Source organism: Solanum stenotomum, chromosome 2, assembly GCF_019186545.1.
Source record: "Solanum stenotomum isolate F172 chromosome 2, ASM1918654v1, whole genome shotgun sequence".
Lineage (NCBI taxonomy): Eukaryota > Viridiplantae > Streptophyta > Magnoliopsida > Solanales > Solanaceae > Solanum > Solanum stenotomum.
Genome location: NC_064283.1, coordinates 70214879 through 70236215, shown reverse-complemented (window position 1 = coordinate 70236215; position 21337 = coordinate 70214879). Strand labels below are relative to the sequence as shown.

General features: G+C 31.9%; 1 protein-coding gene, 1 long non-coding RNA gene and 1 pseudogene across 3 annotated transcripts in view; 1 reads left to right on the top strand and 2 right to left on the bottom strand.

Moving 5' to 3' along the window:
• The first annotated feature begins 9052 nt into the window (after window positions 1-9052).
• LOC125856878 (zinc finger protein 4-like) lies at window positions 9053-12028 on the top strand. Of its 2 annotated transcripts, XM_049536530.1 has the most exons (3): window positions 9053-9234; window positions 10328-10420; window positions 11027-12028. In XM_049536530.1, the coding sequence occupies exon 3, from the start codon at window positions 11118-11120 to the stop codon at window positions 11823-11825; it is 708 nt and encodes a 235-aa protein (XP_049392487.1). In that variant the 5' UTR covers window positions 9053-9234; window positions 10328-10420; window positions 11027-11117; the 3' UTR covers window positions 11826-12028. The 2 variants fall into 2 exon arrangements, with proteins under 2 accessions (XP_049392487.1, XP_049392486.1); XM_049536529.1 differs by lacking the exon at window positions 10328-10420 and having other exon boundaries at window positions 9056-9234.
• A 373-nt stretch (window positions 12029-12401) lies between these two features.
• Window positions 12402-21337, bottom strand: part of LOC125856257 (putative late blight resistance protein homolog R1A-3) — a 41498-nt pseudogene continuing 32562 nt past the window's right edge.
• Window positions 16478-21337, bottom strand: part of LOC125856372 (uncharacterized) — an 8064-nt gene continuing 3204 nt past the window's right edge. Inside the window, exon 3 of the long non-coding RNA XR_007445517.1 lies at window positions 16478-16546. This is a non-coding gene — a long non-coding RNA (uncharacterized LOC125856372). The remainder of the gene's footprint in view (window positions 16547-21337) is intronic.

The window sequence follows — 21337 nt, the reverse complement described above, 5'->3', positions numbered from 1 at the left end:
CATACTTCCCAATACTTTAGCACAATCCAATTATGAGTCACTTTCGCCTTCACTCATTTGAAATACAAAGCTCACATTTATTGGAGTCTTGACAATATTGAAATCCAAATATTTGAACTAGTCAAGTATCTTTTTCGAAACAATGAAACCGTGACAAAGCTAAACATTATGGAGTTATAATGATTCTTATACCTAAGATCGCATCAACAACTCCAAAATCTTTCATATCAAACTTGATTTCTAACATACATTTAGTAGCATTTATGTCAATAGTGTCTCTACTGATGATCAATATGTCATCAATATGCAAACAAACAATGACCGTGTGATTTTAATGTAAACACATTTATCACTTTCATCATTCTAAAATTCATTTGCCAACATGGTTTGGTCAAATTTCTTATGTCATTGTTTGAGTGCTTGTTTTAGTCCATAAAGTGACTTAACAAGTTTGCACACTTTCTTTTCTTTACCAGGAACCACAAAACCCTCAGGTTGTTCCATGTAAATGTCTTCCTCCAATTCTCTATTTATGAAAATTGTTTTCACATTCATTTGATGAATTTGGAGGTCATATACCACAACTAATGCAATTAACATCCGAATGAATGTAATTCTAGTTACTGGCGAGTATGTGTCGACAAAATCAAAATCTTATTTTTGTCTACAACCTTTGACAAAAAGTCTTGCTTTGTATTTGTCAATAGTTTCATCGACTTTCATTTTCCTTATGAAGATTCACTTTGAACCCAAAGGTTTATTTTCTGGAAGAAAATCAATTAACTTCAAATATGTTTGCTCAAGATTGAATCAATCTCCCTATTGACACCATCTTTCCAAAATGATGAGTCTACAGAAGACACAAGAAATGTTACAAAATCATATTCGTAGGAAGTCGATGTCCATTGGCATTTACTACGCCTCTGAATCTCTTTATTATGTACATTCTCCTTTTTTCTTTCCTAGGTCTTTTAGACCCTTCACTAGACTACTTAAGTCTAATTTTACAGTCCGCAGTCATAGGTCCTATTTTAATCCTTTTTGGAATAGGAACTTGGACTTTGGATAGACACCCCCACACTTTGAAACATTTCAAGTTGGATTTCCTTCCTTTCAATTTCTCATACGGAATAGATTGTCCTGAACAAACAAATTTTTTTATTGCTTTCTTTCTGAAAAGACAACTTTTTGTTGTTCCCTTTTGCTGTAAAGATAGCTTCTCCACACAAGTTTTGTGGTAAACCTGAACTTATAAGTAATGTAGCCATCATTTCCTCCAAAGTTTGATTTTTTTTTCCATTCTACAATTCCATTAGATTGAGGTGAATAGGGCAGTAGTTTGATGGATGAATCCACTTTCCAAACATATTTATGCAAAATGAGATTTATATTCTCCATCTCTATCACTTCTTATCTTTTTCCCAACTGATTTTCAACTTCAATATTATATTGTCTAGACATGTCTATTATTTCATCCTTACCATTCAGCAAATAGACATAGTCGTTTCTAATGCAATTGTCAATGAAAGTTATGAGATACATTTTTCCACCACGAGATGGTGTTGACTTCATATTACAAATGTCAGTGCAAATCAACTCTAAGGAATTAGAATTCCTTTCAACAGATTTATAAGAATGCTCAGCATACTTAGATTCCACACAAATTTTACATTTTTATTTATTGCACTTAAAGTTAGACAAAACTTTTAAGTTGATCAGTTTTCCTTACAAGGTTTTGTAATTGACATGCCCCAAATGTTCATGTCACAAACAGTTTGACTCAAGCAAGTAAGAACAAATAAAAATATTGAGTTTGAAAAGCTCTTCACGAGGTAGCTTTTTCTCACAAATATTTTGTTCATCTTTCTTACAATCTTGTGTGATACAAACACTGTTTAGAGTCATCACCTTGTCAAATGTCCTTTTCGGAAGGACCTTTCCATAACTTTCAATTTGATTGTTATAGAACTACACATGAACAAAGTTTCATCGGGTCCAATAAAAGCAATATAGTCCAAATGCTTCTTTTACAAAACATGACAAATGACTATTCATCAATATTCATGTCTAGACAAATAGTTATATTTAATAGACATATCTTTTCCTGAAAAACCACATCATTTTAAGTGACATTTTTTTTCATAAAAGAACTCAATCATTTTGAACAAGTATACATATAATTTGGTAATTTCATACTAGTCATACCTTATACTAGTAAACGAGAAACTCAATGACCACAATATCAAATATACTCCAAGAATTTTGTGGGTCTAACATAATACAAAAGTATCATCGAATTTCATATCTTGTGCTCCAAATTTAAATTAGACACTAAGTCTAATTTTATCTTTGTCATAAGCAATGAACCCCCCACATTTTAAATATGATCTCAAAAATATTTTTTAAGTATTTGAAAATAGTTTTTCCACATATTTTTTTTCCCTCATGCTATCAAAGTGTCATTGGCAACATGAAACCACTTTTGAAAATATTATTCTACAAAAGAATTATAGTGCTTCAATTCCATACAAAATCACAAACTCTAAGTCATTGGTATTTTTCCTCTATCACAAATAGACATACCACTTAGTATTTAAAACACTAACAATAAAGACAAATTTTTTTTTGTACAATTTGTTTCTATACAACAGTGAAGTTTATAGAAAATCAAAAGTACAACATTGACTTATTATGTGAAGTTTTCATATTCTTCAAACCATTTGCATAGTCTAATTTATCCAGAGTAGAAAACTACAAAAGTTTTTAGTCTACAAAAATCATACACAATCAAATTTTACATGGAGTACAAAACTACAAAAAAAATTTTTCCAGTCTCCAAATAGAATTGAACATATTCATAGATTATCACATAGATATGCTTTTCCTTTCAAATAGCCTTCCAACTATAACATTTTGACATACTATTTTATCAAACAAAAATGCGCATCTCTCATTCTGCAAACTAAAGAATTTTAAAGGCAACACTTTTTGCCAAGGAAAATTCATTCAAAAAACCATATGATTTGCATATCTTTTTCCAAAGACATACATGATAAATATCAAAACTGTTAACTTTTAGAAACTATTTTCCTCCTTAGATAAATAATAAGAAGGTTACCTGGTGTAATCCTCAACCGAAATACCACCAATTCTTCTAGCACATTCTCACTTTGACCTTGCTAAACAAAGCACCAAATTTTGGAGAAGTAATGCATTAATCTTCTACTTCCATGATCTGTTTCTCTCAATCAGTAGAATACAAGAAATACCAACAGAATAATAATTTCCTTAAGATTGTTGTTCATCTTGTATCCCTAAGATACTTAGAACAAAAACTTTGAAGAACTTGATAAGAAACAACAAAGTTTAAAGAGCATTTACAAAACTAGAAAATTATAACTAGTAGAGAAAATAGAATTAAAAATAGATTAGAAACAATATACGGAATATTTTTCTTAAAGAAGAAAATCGAGCCCATTGAATGCACAGTGTCCCCTTAAGGAAATTATTCCCCGCAAGTACCCGAGGTTAATGAAATATATCCTCCCAGGATAGAACGATCTTACTCACCGGTATATTGGTACCTAAAATCACGGTGTCAGCGAACCACTCAACGGCAGTAAAGTACACTTAGAATACTAGATTTAGTAGTAGTAGAAGAAGTCCAGATTTTTTTAAAAACTAAAATGAGAGGAAATCCCTCAATTTATAGAAAACAAAAGGTAGTATGAAAATGTTCTTATTGTGCCTTACCGGAAAGGTCACAAACCTTTGAAAAAGTCACAATCTTTTGGATAGGTCACAACCTTTCATAAAAGTAACAACCTTTCATAAAAGTCACAACTTTTCATAAAAGTCGCAACTCTTCATAAAAGTCACAACTCTTCATCAAAGTCGCAACTTTTCATAAAAGTCACAACTCTTCATAAAAATCGCAACTCTTCATTTTCCATTCACACTTTTTAAAACCCAACATTTACATGGTTGTATCATAATATTATACAATTTATGCTAGGGTATGATTTCAGTTATTTAAAGAATTTATGCCCACTAGGCATAAGTTGGATTGCTAAAGGGCAACTCATTTGAGGGAAATCTTTTTAAAATTAAAAATCAACCAATACTAAGGACAAACCGTGCAATTTTATGTTAAATATGTATTCGTTTGTATTTGTATCAAATAGAAATTTCTAGTTCGCTATGTGACTTTTGACCTAAAAGCGTTTGGTTCATTCCACAATATTTAAACTTTCTAATCAAGTTGGAATAAAGCTCAACCTAATAATTCAAATATTATACTAATTGTTTCTAAAAGAATTATTAAAACTTGCATTATGGAAAGGTGGAGCCAAAATTGAGACAATGGTCACATGAAATATTGTTGAAAAAAGAAAAAAAGATCTTGAGTAGGGACATTATGATATCTCCATTAGATATTGAAACTTATGCTAGTTTGGCATATAATTGTTAGTGTACTTCTAGTTGGAAAGCATCCAATTGCATTTAACCTTGAGTGGGTCAAGTCTACTAGAGAAGTATTCCTAGTTACTCCATAATACACGTGGATCCATCAAAGCAAGAAGTATAGACTATAGACTTGCAGGATCAAGAGGGAACTTGATAGGTCTTGCAACTACTAAGCTTTCAAAAGGGCGACACCCACCTTATCCCTTTTTAGTATTAGAATCTAGCTCTTTCATCTTCATTCGATACAACAATGAAACAATTGGATTTTGGACTCGCTCCCGACTACGTTGTCTACATTATTTTATGGAAAAATTACGTGACATGATAAATTAAGGCCTTAATCAAAATAGTGGTAATTTTAAATACTTACACTATACAATGATAGTTTGAGGTTTTACGGCAGATATGCGTGGATACGTTTTTTAAGCGTGTAGATATATTGTATTTCATAATTATTATATGTGTAGATATATATGATATATTTTGTTGCAGAAATATTATATGCGCGTGAATATATAGCGTATTCACTATTATTTATGTGCATATGTATGATAAATCTAAATTTAAAAAGCGCTATTTACGTTTTTTCTATTATTTTAATATCTTTTTAGTTTTCTCTTGAATGTGGCAGGCTTAGTAAAAGGGTGTGTTCTTTAACAAAATATTATTTTTATTTTCAAAATCAGGGGTAAAAGAAGGGAATTATGGAGAGTTAAACCCTCGTCAATAAGGTTCAACTAACTAAGCTAATAAATATTTTATTCATTTTATTTTATATGATAATTTTTTAACTTGATAAAGAGTGTCTGAGATGGATTTAACTTATATATTTATATATTAATGATAGTGAGAGAGACAATACAAAATAGTGGTTGAAAAGTTATTTTGATAGAGAAGTGTCATAAATCATATTTAATATTTTAAATAATCTAATGAATCTAAAATTAAGAAAATTAAATTAAAGTCATTTACAAATGGATCGGTTATCAAATACTTTAGCACAATACAAAATAAAAAGAGTGTCATTTAATATGGTATTTGATATGACAAGTATTCATTACTATTTTTCCCATGGCAATTATATTTTAAATTTTTATTCGATGTTCCAATGTTGCTTTAAAGTCTCAATTAATCTGAATTTATATTGCATAAGATGGAGGAAATTCACGGCTAAAGTGTAAAAATACCTAATTTCAAAAATCATATTAGTAGTGCATAAAAGTTGGCAAGTCAACTCATTTAATAACAACTTCACACATATGCTGTTCAACGTTACATGATTAATTTTCATGCATATATGATAAAAGTTCACTCACATTTGCTTAATCTTAGACACATATGATATGACTTAATCCATCATTTTTACTTGAACTTCTATTTATCTGAAGTCCATATATATATATGACTGAAATTCAGTAGTTTTCTTGAACTTCAAACATAAATATCTAAAGTTACAATCATATACATGTAACTTTAGATATCACATATTTGAAGAAGTTTTGAAGTCTATAGCCACAAAAAAAAAGCACAAATAAATAACAGTATCCAAAACGTAAATGTTGAATTTTTTTCAACTATATTAGTCCCCTCTAGATATTTTCTTTTATATTTTCAAATTTCTATCTGAGATCTCTAATTAAAGATAAAATTTAAACTTAAAAATAACAAAAATCGATAGAAGCTACAAACTTAATTGAATTAAACTTTGACATCAATATCATACTAAATGATCACACTTCCAAACTCAACCAAACCCTGAAATGTTTATTTCATAGTCGTTTAAAATTCAACTGAAATCAAAGAATGAGTAGATCTCATGCGTTTCACTCAAAATAGGAATAGATTAGGTTTTAGATATTTCTAGTCATGTGGCATGACCATTGAATTTTTGTTGTTGGAGAATATGTAAGAACATTTGTTGTGTACAAATAGCATAATTATCACGAGGAGATGTCACACAAGTTTGTGGTCCATGTTGTTGTCTGGTCTGCCTAATGGCATTTAATGTGATATGTTGTCTTTGGGCAATACAAATACCTAATGTTCATGTCATTTCACAAAAATAAGTTGGAGTTGAGATACCACCAAACACCCTCCTCCACTCATGAGCTTGATAATGAAATTTAATAAAAATAATTATTTGAAATTGACTATTTGTTTGGTTTGAGATCAACTTGTAAAATGCTTCGTCTCGAGAGTAATAGTTTGTGTTTGACTAATTATTTAATAAGTGTTTTTATCTGACTAATATTCTTAAAAAGTATTTGGAGAATAGAAAATTTGATATTGGAGATCTCTCATAAAAGATAAAAGTGAAACACTTCTTTTTGGTGAAAAATATATATTGTTTTTAGCTTCAGTATAAAAACATCTACTACTATTGTTTCTAATTTACTTGTCAAATATCAAAATATAAGTAAAAAAACCACTTGTTTATTCTAAAAAAGAAATATCTTCTATAAAAACATCTTTATACCAAACATCACTCTAAGCTCCTTTGTTTTCTACTTCCTCCGATTCAGTTTGTTTATTTTATTTTTTTTAGTGTATTAAAAAAAGAAGATAACTCTTTTCTTTTTTGACAATTCTTTATTTTCAACTTTCCGTATAACACATTTTAGACCATAAAATTTAAAAATATTTTAACACAGTCCACATATCTTTAATTGAAATCACAAGATGATTATTATTATTATTATTTTTATAATCAATCAAAATAGCACAAATAAATTAAAAAAAGAAAGTACTTATTTTCCTACTATTCCCTCCAATGACTTCCAAAACAGAAAAGATATGAGGAAACAAAACAAAAGATACAAGAAAACCCAAAATTATGTAAATAACTAAAGGACAATGTAGATAGGAATGGGTATGTTATGGGTTTCCATGCAAGAGGGAGAAGAAAAAGGCTGAAAATGTTTGCTGTAAAACTTTAACACTTTGTTATAACATTTCATAATGTATTATATTATGTTGCATTGAATTATATTATATTTTATTTTTTAATAAATATAATATTTATATAGATTATGTTATATAATGCTATAGATCAATAATTTAAATAATAATCGTATAAGAGAAATAAGATACGAGACAAAACTATTATAAAAAGATAAAATAAAGAGTCAAGGGTCACATTTAAATTATTTCACTGTATTGAGTTTCATACATGGTTATTGGGAGTGTGAATTTTCTGATGGTTAGTGAAACAGTCTAGACGTCGATTAGATAAAATATTTGTCTAAAAATGCTTCTAGGCGTGTTTATTCATAAAATCTTCATCCATCCGACATATATAGCGACTCTATATATTAGCTAACATATTAATTTTTCAAATATATTTTTAATTGACTTCTTGAAAATCCTAAACTTTCCCTTGTACTGTAAGAGATATCAATGCCACGAAAGAGATACAACCACGACTAAGAAGGTGAAAAAGAAGATGGTGAATTTCACGGTTGAAATAAACTAATTTATACAGTGATAATTTTAACCTTTAACCTTGATTTTTAACCTAATATCAATTACTTAATTTTGACACGATAGACCTATTTTCCACGTGGTAGAGCTTTTTAAAATAGGAGAGAGTGAAAACACATCATCATAAATTAATTGAAGTATATTTTGCTAACTATTAGATGATAGTTCAGGTAGGAAACTCACACTTTGAATAGTTCAAGTAGAACACTCAATAATATGAGATTATTTAGATGTGTTTTGACCCTTAACTCTAAAATAAAAATAAAATAGGATCATCATAACATAAATAAGATTTTTTTTATCATTACATAACAATAGATTTAATTATTTGACACAATAAATTTAACTAACAAATGATGTGATGCACTGAATGAGATTGCTCCTTCCTTATTCAGAGATCTCAATTTCAAACTCCAAATATGAAAAAAAACTTTAATAGGGAATGTTACCTCTGAATAAACCCTACTCAGTATGAATTTAGATTAGTCAAGTTTCAATACTATTACCAAATAACAAATGGGAAACAAAAAGATATATACAATACAATATAATACTCCATCTATTTAAAAAAAGACTGAGCACCAAATACGAAATATAAGAAAATAAAGAAGATTTTTCAATATTATGATCCTAAATTAAACTCATTTCAAATGTACAAAAATATCTTTTAATCTTATGATCTTTAATATGCCATGTGAAAAACTTGAATTAAAATATTCTCAAAAAATGAAAAAAAACATTTTTTTAAAAAACAGTTTTGAAAGAAAAGTTGATCAATCTTTTTGAAACGGAGGTAGTAAGTAACAAACCTCCAAACAACAAGTTAAAAAGAAAGAAATAGAGAAAAGAAGAATCTTGAAACTTCAGTTTACAAAATTTTCAACTTGGTGTATGAAGAGGATCCAATATCCTTGTCTTTGGTGGGGCCTTACACACACACACACTTCTCTTTTAAACTCAATAGTACTAATTTGTTTTTTCCTATGTCTCTTTATCCTCTCTTTGTCACTGTTTTAATGCTTTGCCTTTTTTCATCTAAACAAAAAGCCCCAAAAATAACAACTACAAAAAATACAACTTTTAAACAAGTGTGCTACTTTTTTTTTTCTTTACTCTCTCTCCAATGATCTTATCTCCATTTATTTCATGTTATATAACTTATTTTTCTCTTTCTTTCATCTTCTTCAACATTTTTAGTAAAAATTAAGAATACCCACAAAGCAGAAAACAGTTTCTGTCATGTCACTTCTTATTCTCTGCTACAACTTTCTTGAAATTAAAAAAAAGGTACTCTATGCTTTTTTGCCCCCTTTTTCTCTGTTTGTTAATGATAACATCTTGAGCTTTTCTTGAAATTTTATGGGTTGTTAGTATTTTTTGTGATTGTTTATGTTACAATCATTGTTATGGTAATTACTAATAAATTCTACTTCTACTTATATTAGTTGTTGTTAGTTACTATGATTATGATTCTTGAATTGTTGTTGTGACCTTTGTAAATTTGGTGACTTTGGGTTCTTTTCTTGATCTACTATGAGTAGCTTGAATTTTGGTCTTGTGGTGTATTTGAGGTCTTAGTGGACTATGGTGTTTTGCAATTTTCATGTTGTAATTTGGATATATGATGTTAATTTAAGTTTTTCTTATTTATTATTAATATATCAAGGGTAGGGGAAGGGGAAACGAAGGAGGGGATTATAAGGTGGTAATCGAACCCTGACTAATAAGGTGAATGTTCAGGTAGTCAACTAACCGAAGCTAGCTTTCAAGATTCTGTACTTTCAGTTGAAATTGTCTTATGGATAAAATTCCACTATAGGTGAAAATGAAGAAGCTTGATTTTGTGTCTTTTTTGTTACTAATTTATGACCTATTTGAGGTGTAAATATGGATAGGGATAGATCCCACCAAAGGGAAGAGTGACAAACTTGGTTTCAACTTGAGGAACTGAACTAATATATCGAAGTTTTTGTTTGTGAAAATTTGTGAAGGATGTTAAATTGTTCTTGAAATTTTGTAGTTCAAAGCATAGTAGGCTTGGTGAGCTCATGATTACATGGAAAATAAGTGTTTTTCAACTGATTTTTGGTTTAATGATAATTTATGTTAGGTGTTAACATACTTCTAGCGAAATTGTGTGCCGAGTGGAGATAAGATTTGAACTTTATGAGTTCTAAGTTCTAAGATAGCAACATCTAACTGGTGTTAGTAACTGAGTACTGAGTGAATTTCTTAATACATATACAGAGTTTGAACTAAAGTTACTAGGTTTCGCAGAACCCATAGTTTGGCTTCTAGCTCCACCCGTGATTGTGTTCATTTGCTTCCTGGATGTTTTCCAGTTTCTCAAATTTCTTCTGATGTTGCCTTTGTTGCCCAGGTTCTTCCAAAAAGTTGAATTTTGCCAGAGTTCAAGAAGTTTTGGTGTTCTTCTGATTATTTGTCATAGTGCAATAAAACCGCAACTCCATAGGTATTGTATTTCTCATTTCAACCTTTAATTAACTAACCATTTTAGCACTATCTTGTTGAACTAAGCTTTTTCCTACATGATTTAACCGACCTTTGAGTCATTACTACGATAACAACCAGTCGTAATAAGGTTCAACATGAGCTTGGTGTTTAAGGTTGTAAGCAGGTAGATCTTTCCCGTTCGTGAACAAATGATGTACTTTTAGTTGATGCACTGGTACTGATTTGAGAATGTAGAATTCCTACTTGTTCGTGTGGTATCTATTTTACTGATCTGGGAATTTTAAAGCCTGTTTCCGTAGAGGTATACTGAACGTGTCCTGTCCGATACTTCTCAAATGATGTCCCTCGGTTGTAATCTCTTTCTCTGTAATGTTATAAACCTATGGTGTTACTCGTACCTACAGAGCGGAAAGCAAATCAAAACCGATACTTCAAAGTTCTTCATTTTGGTTTCTGTGTGACTTGGTTTTCGAGGGAAATGATTAATTTATAGCTTAATAAATTGATATTCATCGTTGGTCAATTGATCTTGAAAGTACTGTCCCAGCATGAAAGATTATTTTCTCTTGTTCGAAAAATCATGTACTTTGTTGTACATATGCAGGTGAATCAACTAACGACGACCATCCATTGATTTAACACTCCCTGTTGTTTTACCAAAGTCTAAATCCGTACCCGACTTATCTCCAAGCAACATGAAGTCTCCAAATTTCAATCTTGAATCAGAAGACGAGTCCGAGGTCAGCAACTGCCAAGTGGGTTCAAACATATCCGTCCAAGAAATTCATCCTGGTCCTTCCCTTAATCTTCAGCAGGAATCAGTTCCTGTTACTCTTGACTTGATTCTTGGCTTCAACAGCAGTGACTCCGAGTTGAAAGCCAACGGAGAGGCGAGTGACGAAGTAGTACCCCATCCTCCAACGGCAGCATTATCCAGAGTTTTCTCGTGCAATTTCTGCAGGCGCAAGTTTTACAGCTCCCAGGCGTTGGGCGGACACCAGAACGCACATAAGAGGGAGAGGACTTTAGCTAAGAGAGCAATGCGGATGGGAATGTTATCGGACAGGTACGCTAGCTTAGCATCATTGCCCCTTCACGGGGCTGCATTTCGATCTCTTGGCGTTGAAGCTCATGCTTCCGCACACCAACGCATCTCGCACCAAGAAACGCCTATTCACGCAGTTAGAAGCGGGGCTAGATTTGAACAAGGCTATTTCGGGATGCCAGTATTCGTGGAGGATGATGAAGTGGAGGTGTTCTGGCCCGGTAGCTTCAGGCAAATAGAGGGAATTGGTGGCAATATGGGGTATAATTCAGGTCAAAGTTCAAGCATAAATTTTGTAGCTGTAGCTCCTCAAACTAGGACAGATCCAACATTGCCTGATCTTAATTTGAAACTCTGATGGTTTTTTTTTTTTNTTTTTTTTTGCATTCTATTCTACTTTTTTGTATCAGAATTTTCATAATTGTGGTATTACATTAGTGCTCTATTTGTACAGGAAGTGAATATTTGAGACTGTCTTGAGCTTTCAATTTTGAATCTTTTTCATTCCCAAATTTGTTTAGTTGACCATCTTATTGTACAATTATATGATATTATTACATAAGTACAGATTTGGGACAGTGGTGATGTTTTTTAGTTTATGCAAACCTTTAACTTCCTCCCATTTTAACCCTGATTATTATTCAGTAGATTCACTTCAGAAAGTCTCACATTGAGGTTAAGACATACATTCCCTAACAAAGACGACTTTATATCCAGTAGGGCTCGAACGCGAGGCCTCTAATTAAGGATCAAAGAGTACTACCACTCCACCACAATGCTTGTTGGCAGTAGTCATCTAACTGTCCATATTCTTTAAAAAAAAAGGGATAGTTGCCTTTTTCATGTTCTTAAAAAAAAGTGGGAATTGTCCATTGATGACTGTTCTTCATCAGATTCAGGCCAAATGGGACATATATTGATTCACAATTTGGCATTGACACCTTCCAATTGAAAAACTAGAATCTTATATGAGAGATTACATACGAATTAAGATTCATAACTAGCAAAAAACAGGAAAGAAAACACACAACACATTAAATTAAAATATGTCCAGAACCAGCAATGAAAAAAACCAGTAACAAGTTTGTTTATTGGAAGCAGTAATCAGATGAAGTGAGACTGCAAATGCATTCATTGCGTTGTTTCTTTCTTCATTGTTGTTCTATCCTTGAGTCCTTTGGGCATTCTGCAAATTATATATAGTATGATTTAAATTAAATGAAGTATATATGTATGTAGGGGTAAAGATGTAATAAATTAATTACCTCTGTTTGATCCTCTTCTTCAGCTTCTAATTCATACAACACATCTGATATATGGAGTTGAAGTCTGTCCTCTCCTGCGAAATCTACTATCTGTTTCTTAATCTCAATGGCTGAATCTTCAACCTCACGCTTAACATTAGTTAAATGAATGGACTTTAAAGTGTGTATATCTATAAATGCACAAGGGATCTCCGTAAGCTTGTAACAATGTGCTAGTCTTAATTCCTCAAGCTTGGGAAAGGTTTCCATATCAACTTGCCATTCCGAATGATTGACCATTCGCATAGACAAAGTCTTAAGACTTTGATAGATGTCCTCACTTGCGTCCCACTTGTCCTCTACGAATTCACAGTAAATAAACTCCAGAATTTCAAGCTCAGGCAATGCCGCGATTACTGACAACAAATCAGGTCTCAGGAGAAAACCAGACAACCGTAACTCTTTCAAGCTGTTAGGGAAGTAATATTCATTGGGTTGTCGGATTTTGTCTGTTACCTTGGTATAGCCAACATTATCGTACATTGCAAAGAGTGATTCAAGTTTATGAAGGACATCAAACTTGGGAAACCAATCGGCGTTTGTAAGAGGATCTATCGGTTCCTTGATGTGGCAATGAAGGTGCTGAAGATTCGGGAACTTCTCCAGAACATCACTCATGGCTTCAGTATATGAGATATCAACTTCAGATAAGGTTGTCAAGTCTTCTAACTTTGAATTCTCAGCTTCCAATATTCTACTTGGTTCATGCATAATATCGTCCGCATCCATTTCCTCTTCCTCTTCAAAGAAAGAACTCCTGGCAATTTTCACATGTTTCAGCTTTGACAGTTTGAACATTATGGGAAGTAACACCACGGTGGACATTCCAGTATTGATGAACAGAGTTTCCAGATTCTGGAGGTTCAACCATGACACTGGGATAGCTTTTACTGGAGTTTGAATCCTTAAGAACCTCAAATGAAATAGGGAGCCTATTTCTTCCACTAAAGAATCGTCCAGAATAATGTTATCCAGTTGCAACACTCTAGCAAGTCCAAAGGATCTTGTAATGCAGATATAGCTGGGGTGACGAAATGAACCGCTAACTTTCAAAGATATGAGATGCTTACTATCAGCTAAACACTTATTAGAATTGAACAAAACACATTTTTTACTGTCGTCAGTATGAATGGTTAGACGATGATGTAGGACATCCGAAGCATGAAATCGAGCACCTGGATTCATTAACTTGAGAAACTTTTCCTTTTTAGCTTTTTCTGAACAAAAATCGTGCACAACATCATGCACATAGCAAGCCTTGATCCTAACAGAAAAAGGCATACGCTTCTTGGAGTGGGTTTGATCCACCATTATCAGGCTACTGGAAATTAAAGCATCCAAGTAACTTTGAGTTGCTTCCTCTAAACTACCCTTGGATGGGATATCATAATCCACAAACCCTTCGGCCATCCACAACTGCTTCAACTTAGAGACCGGAGTTCTTTTGTTCTTTTGAGATCTTGCGAAGTAAAGCAACAGCGGCTTCAGGTGGCATGGTAAATGGTCATAACTTAATTGCATAACCTTCATCATCATTGATGTTGGCAGAAATAAAGGAATCCAAATTATGTTGAATCTTAAGCCACAAATTCTTTTCCTTTTTCTTTCCTCTAACAATTACTCCAGCAATCAAAACAACAGCCAAAGGAAGTCCTTTACATTTCTTAACTATTTTGTGTCCAACTTCTGACAGTTCAGCAGGGCAGCTTCCTTCTCCAAATACCCTTTTTTCGAATAGTTCCCAACTTTTTTCAGGTGTTAAAACTTGGAGGTCGATAGGATCAGTACGACATTTAACTTGCGAACCTACCTTACTAATTCGGCTAGTTAAAATAACTCTATCTCCTCTCTTAAGCTTTGGAAAACATGCTATTAACATCTCCCCTGTTGCAATATCCCACACATCATCCAAGACGATGAGGTACCTTTTATCGTACAGTGCTCTTCGTAGCTTTTCAGCAAGGTCATCTTCACTTCCTTTTTCTTCCGAGCCAGTAACTTGCTGAAGAATCTCCTGCAACACCTTTGACTTGTTATACTTTTGGGAAACAGTGCACGAAGCACGAATCTTGAAATGACTAGCAACTAATGTATTGTTATACACTTTGTTGGCCAGAGTAGTTTTACCGAGTCCTGGCATTCCGACAATCGAAATGACATCAAGCTCGGATTCATGTTCATCAAGGAGCTGGTCAATGATCCGGGCTTCTTCTTCCTCATGACCTACTGTTACCTCAACAAAAGATGATGAGGTTAACTCAATTGGGTCGTCGGAAGACTTTGCATCAAGGGGGTCATCCCCCTTCTTAGCCTCCAGCTGTAAACTGGTGACTTCTGCCACGATAAACTTGATCTTATCAATGGCATCCGGAAGTGAGAAGATGAGATGCGAGAGAGCTTTATCTCTGACAATAATGGAATTAATGACATGTTCTACCTCATATGCCACATCTAAAGCACGCACCCAACAATCTTTAACTACTCCACTAGTGTCATTCAATGTTTGCCTGACTTTCTTGAAAGACGATCTTATGAATTCAAGGCTTTCTTTTACCATCCCAATTTCTTTCTTTATGAGAGAAACTGAATAAGCATTGGAAATGAGCAAATCATTTAAATGTCTGAGTAGAAGATTCATGAAGAGGAAACCATCATCCATAGGAAAGCAAAGTTGAGATGACTCTGGAGCTTTCAAAAAAATCTGTCTACTATCTCGCTTCAATTGTTCAATTTCTTGCAACAAGTCTGAAGCCGAAAAGTCCGCTTCATTGATATTAGAGCTCTCCTCCATGAGAATAGATATATTCCTTGTAAGTAGTGCGACATGTGCCAACATATCATTCAATTTGTCAGGATGGATAAAGCGCTTTGGTATATCGGTGAGAAAGATCAATAGGAACTCGATCATGACATTAATACTTTGAGTTTGAGAGTAATTGACAGCTACTGCACCTACCATGCGTCCTTGGAGATGAATGAGATAATTTTGAAGAATCTTTGGAGATGCTTTTAGGATTTGCTTCACAAACCGTTTTAATTGAGTTGACCTTGATTCTTTCATGAGCTTGAAAGTAGAAATGTATAGAACCTCCAGCTCAAGAGGGATTATGTCCATGAGTAGAGAAGCAATCTTGGAAGAGTACTCATCAGCATCATAACGTGGTTTATACTTTCCAGTCCAAATAGCAAAATAGAATTGCATAACTGTCTGAGCAATGAATTGGAAGCGAGGAAAGAGATATTGAGTAGTAGTTGTTTTGTTGGCCAGGAGGATAGGATAGAAATCTGTCAGACGACGGAATACTTGGCGAAGAATGTTTATTTTCGTGGACATCGCCATGTAAGAAGTAATCTTTGTTAGATAATGAAGGTTTGTGAAGAGGTATTCAAACATTTTCTCCTCTGTGGTCATTGCTACATAATTATCATTCTTCAAACTCAAATAACTTTGCATCTCTTCCAGCAGCAGAGGGACAAGACTATCCATGTTGTATTTCTCTAGAATTACTTCATCATTATCTTCATAGAAAAGTGACGATATCATACCACCGAACTCGTATATTTTCTTGGACATCCTGTAATAAAAGTAATCGTCCAAACTTGAATCCCCAAACAGGACAAATATTCTTAAGAATCTCACTTCCGTTTTTAGCTCAATGACATCCCATTTTGAATAAATGAATACTTCTTCTTCATTCTTTATTTTCTTCAACCCATTCAAGAAATCATCAACAAGATTCCCGATTCTTCTTCTTTTTTCCTCAAGTCGCAGCTCCTAAATTATAACATAATATTATTGTTGTTGTTTCAATAAGTAAAGAAATGAAAATTTAGTAAGAGTACTTGGACAAATTGAATTAGCCCAAATACCTAATTCTCAGTTTTTCGTGTGTGTTAGCTCATCAATATTTTGGTGATATGGTTTTCATACCATCTTTTTTTTAAAAAAAAACTTCACTGACCTTCCGTAATGAGTTGTGGGAATAGTACTCATAGTCTCACTATGATCCACAACATTTTTTGGCATTTAGAAACCATTTAACAAGAATTAAACCATTTTCTTAGTTTTTTCGTGTCTTAAGCCCAGAAATATTTTGGTGATATGATTTCGTGTCTTAAGCCCATAAAAAATTTTGGTGATATGATTTCTGAGTGATTTTTTGAAGAAACTTTACGTGACCCTCCATTATGAGTCGAGAGTGCAGTACATATAGCCTCATCATTATCCACGACATTGTTAAACAATTATGAGCCACTTACTAGGAATTATGCAATTTTCTCAATTTTTCGTGTGTTAACCCATGAATAATTTCGTGATATGATTTCCGGACGATTTTTTAAAAAACATTTACGGGACCCTCCGTAATAAGTTGGGAGGAGTGTTGACACCAAATTTTGTCCCTCTTTTCTTCTAATTTATTTAGTTGAGCTCCTAAATTACTAATAAGTCGAATATTTATAATTCACTACTATTTTTCATTTATCACTATTGCTATTATCGTAATTATTTTAGCTTTTATTATCTTTATAATTATCATATTCACTATTTTTTAAAATTATATTTTATTATTAATGTTACAATTAGTACTTCAATGTTGTCTTGGTTAAATTAATATGTCGTTACTTTATTTGAAGTTTCTTACTTACTAAACTTTTTACGTAATACATATTATATTAGTTATTAAATTAGAAGCTCAAATGATTTAATTTAAAGAAGAAAAAAGGCCATGAATGCCTATCCATTTTTCAGTCCATCTTTTAATGTTGAAATCTGCCCAAAATTCAGCCCAATAGGCCCATACGTTTCAGCCTAGTTCACTAAAATAACTCAAATTCGCAGCCCTAATCCAAGACTCACCAATAGCAGCGCTAGGTGTCCCTTTCTCCTCTCTTCCCTCTTCTAAGCAAAGTTCCAATATAGTGCAGCCATTGACAGCTTTCATCCTTCTGTTTTGAGCTTAATTTTGTCCTTGTTGAGGCAGCAAACGAATACTTTCTTGTTTCATGCTTCAAAACGCAGCAGCTGCTTTCAAATTTCAAACAAAATCTCACTATTTTGGATGATTATATGCAGCAATATCTCTGCCAAATTTGACCAATTTCAAACGGATATTTTCCCTCCCAACAAACCATAACCCTAAACTTCACCTATAAATACATCCTTATACATTCACAAAGAGGAGTTTTTCCAGCCACCTCTTTCCCCTCCAACCTTGCTATTTTCTTACAACTTTAAGAAAAGAGGTTCTGATATCTCCTTGATTCTGTTGGACGACAACATAGGTATTCGGAAGTGTTCCAGAATATAGATTCAAGGCTGATAACGCCCCTAGTTCACTGCACCACACAAGGTAAAATCAAATCCGTCTCACCTCTAGCATACTTAATTAAGTATCTGTGATTGGTTTAGGAAATAATGAGTTAGATATTTCTTATCTGTAGTTATATTACAATGTACTAATAGATTTTAGGTACTACTGTGATATAATAATCTTTCTTTAGGTTGTTGAAAATCTGATCGTAATATATAAATGGAGTACAACTCCATATTCTACTAGATTTAAAATATATCCCATACTAATACCTTGTCTAAAAATAATAAATTGACTACTTTTGGTTTAGAATTAGATATGCTAGCATGTACAGAAATTGTATCTATTAACAAATGCTCAACTACTATCTTGAACTATGATTTGATATAGTAACAGTGAAACAATAATCCTAGTCGCTTTCTCTTTCTGTTGCATTATCTTTAGAGATATATTTATGGGAATAATTTGTAACACGTTCCTAGAGACGATTAACAGAACTTTCGAACGACTATTATCCTCTTTTAGACACTATTCAAGAATCAGATTGCTCCTCTAACTTCTTTTTCCGTTTTCTTTGTTTGCATGAACACCGGATTTGACGAGTTCTACGAGTCCTGCTTAAGACTCTATTTTGTCGCTAGACCTGTGACCGGCATTTATTCTCCATTCCTTGCCATTTGTTTCTCTCGCCCCCTCCTAAAAAATCTGAACAGAGGAGGAGCGGGGAGAAATTTCGAGGATGCAAAGTTGTCCGTTATATTTTCTTTTGTGGTCATTCAAGAGTCGTCGAAAGTTGGCGAAATATCTCATTACTTTGATGCATTATGATGGTTTATCTATCTACATTTGCTTGCTTGTATGATTTAAAACTAAATTTTAATTATTTGCTAATCCATTAGGACTTGCGATTAACACAAGAGTTTTATTCCTAACTATAACAGTAGCTATTTAGTCATTTATAATATGATACCCTTTTTAAGATTTCACTTTAATACTCTAATAATCACTTGATCTCCTTTTAAAAAATATATATATAATAATGTACTCAAGTTTGTCAACATTTACGATATTTTTTAAAACACCTTGGGTTAATAATGTTATTTTCATAATTTGAAATTACTATTTTTATTATGGTCATGACGAGTCTATACTCTAAGCCTTTTAGTTTCAAACTTTCTAAAAATGAAGTTATAAATCTATGATTGTGAGTTAAAAATGATTTTACTTTAATATCTTTTATTTCTAACTTTCAAGTTTTCTGGGCAATAACTTTGTTTCCATGGATTTTTCAAAACAAGGAATGATTTATTTTGACTTAAATCTGTCCATGTAAGCTATAGTTTAGACATAAAATTTCATACCTTTTCTTTTAAACTATTTTTATCCAAACACTCTCTTATGCTAATCTTCTATTTTTATACTTAGCCTAATTAATTAAGTTCGGTCGGTTAACCATTTTTAATGGATCTTAAAGGATGCCTCATCCCTTCCCTTTAGATTAGTTGAACCCTTACCTAGATTCTCGTGTTTAGTGGACCTTAAAATGAAGTTAACTTTAGACAAGATTTTAATCAATTTAGGTGTCCTAATTCACCGTAATAATTAGGTGGCGACTTCTTAAGTTAGTTATTAATTTGGAAATCACCAAAATGTTGTACACTATTTTGACCCGGTTAAAATAGGGTATAACAAGGAGCAGTACATATAACCTCATCATGATCCACGATACTTTTGGGGTACACAATCAATCGAAATTATGTACTCAATCAATCGAAAAGTCAAATATGACTTACCAATTCCCACTTCTTAATGAGTTTTAATATATTGGGGTACCCTTTTAATTGTTAATCTTTTTAGCTTCGGTCATTAAATATACCCATTCACAACTTTTCATGTACATAGTATCTCTTCCTTCATGATTTTGACAAAAAATATTAATTTACAACACTTTTGTGTTTCGTCATCTTATAATTCTTATATAATTTTTTATTTATTGGCTATTCTTTCTTTTTCTTATTAATATATTAATTTTGTATGATATGACGACAAATATATTGTTTTTTTTTTTAATTGACTTGATTGTAAATGTTTCCCTTTAACTCTCATTCTATATTTCAATTTTTATGATTTTTTTTCTTTTAAGTTTGTCATTTTTTATAAATTAATAGAACATGTAATATTGGATACAAGTTTTTATTGTACTGTCCAATTATTCATACTAGGTAATGTTGCCCGTGCTATGCACGGGCACTGGCCCAATAATATAAATGGTATGTTTTGGGGCTAATAACGGAGATTTTGAAGCGATTGTTTGCGTGGATAAAGGAATAAGTTTTTTTATCACAAACTTATACTTTATTTGACGCTATTCAAAGCACAATAAGACTATCCACATACAACATTTTTGAAATATTTTATGTTGTCAATTATCATGATTTATAGTATTTTTACGATAGATTCACTTAAAGAATGAGTGGAATTTTTTGTATTTTTTTTCAAAACATATTTTATGTTGTCAATTATCATGATTTATAATATTTTTACGCATTTTTTAAATATAAAAAACTCAAAAAAAAATAAGACAAATAAATTAAAATGGACCCAATATATGTTATTTTTGTTGTCTCAATTTATGTCACACAAATAAAATTTGGAGAGTCATCCAAATTAAAAAAAAAAATTAAAAAATGTTTTAAGTTATTAATTATTGCGATTTATAATATTTTGATGTAACTTTCAAATAACCAACATTACTGGTCACTTTGTCCTAATTTATGTGATATGGATAAAATTACAAAATTAACCCTTTTAAAATGTCTTTCAGATATTTTAAGTTGTTAATTATTATTATTTATAATACTTTTTTGGTAATTTTAAAATGATATGTGTTATTTTTTCTGTCCTAATATATGTGAGCCTGAAAGAATTCTGAGAGTGAACCTATTTTATTATATAGCTTTTAAATATTTTAAATTGGTAATTATTGTAATTTTTAATGTTTTTGAAGTCATTTGTAAATGATATATGTTGCTTCCTTTGTCCCATTTTATATAGTATAAATAAAATTCCCGAAACCAACTAAATTTTTAATATATTTTTAAAAATATTTTAAATTATTAATTATTGCGATTTATAATATTAAAAAAAAAGTACAAAACTTGTATCAGCGTAAAAAATGACCATGATAATTCGAAGCCTACAGAAAGCAATATGGTTGTACATAATTTTTAAATACTTAATATATATTACTCCAC

Bases quoted from the DNA above. Each gene is read 5' to 3' on its own strand.
- LOC125856878 (XM_049536530.1), top strand. From the start codon at position 11,118: ATGAAGTCTCCAAATTTCAATCTTGAATCAGAAGACGAGTCCGAGGTC.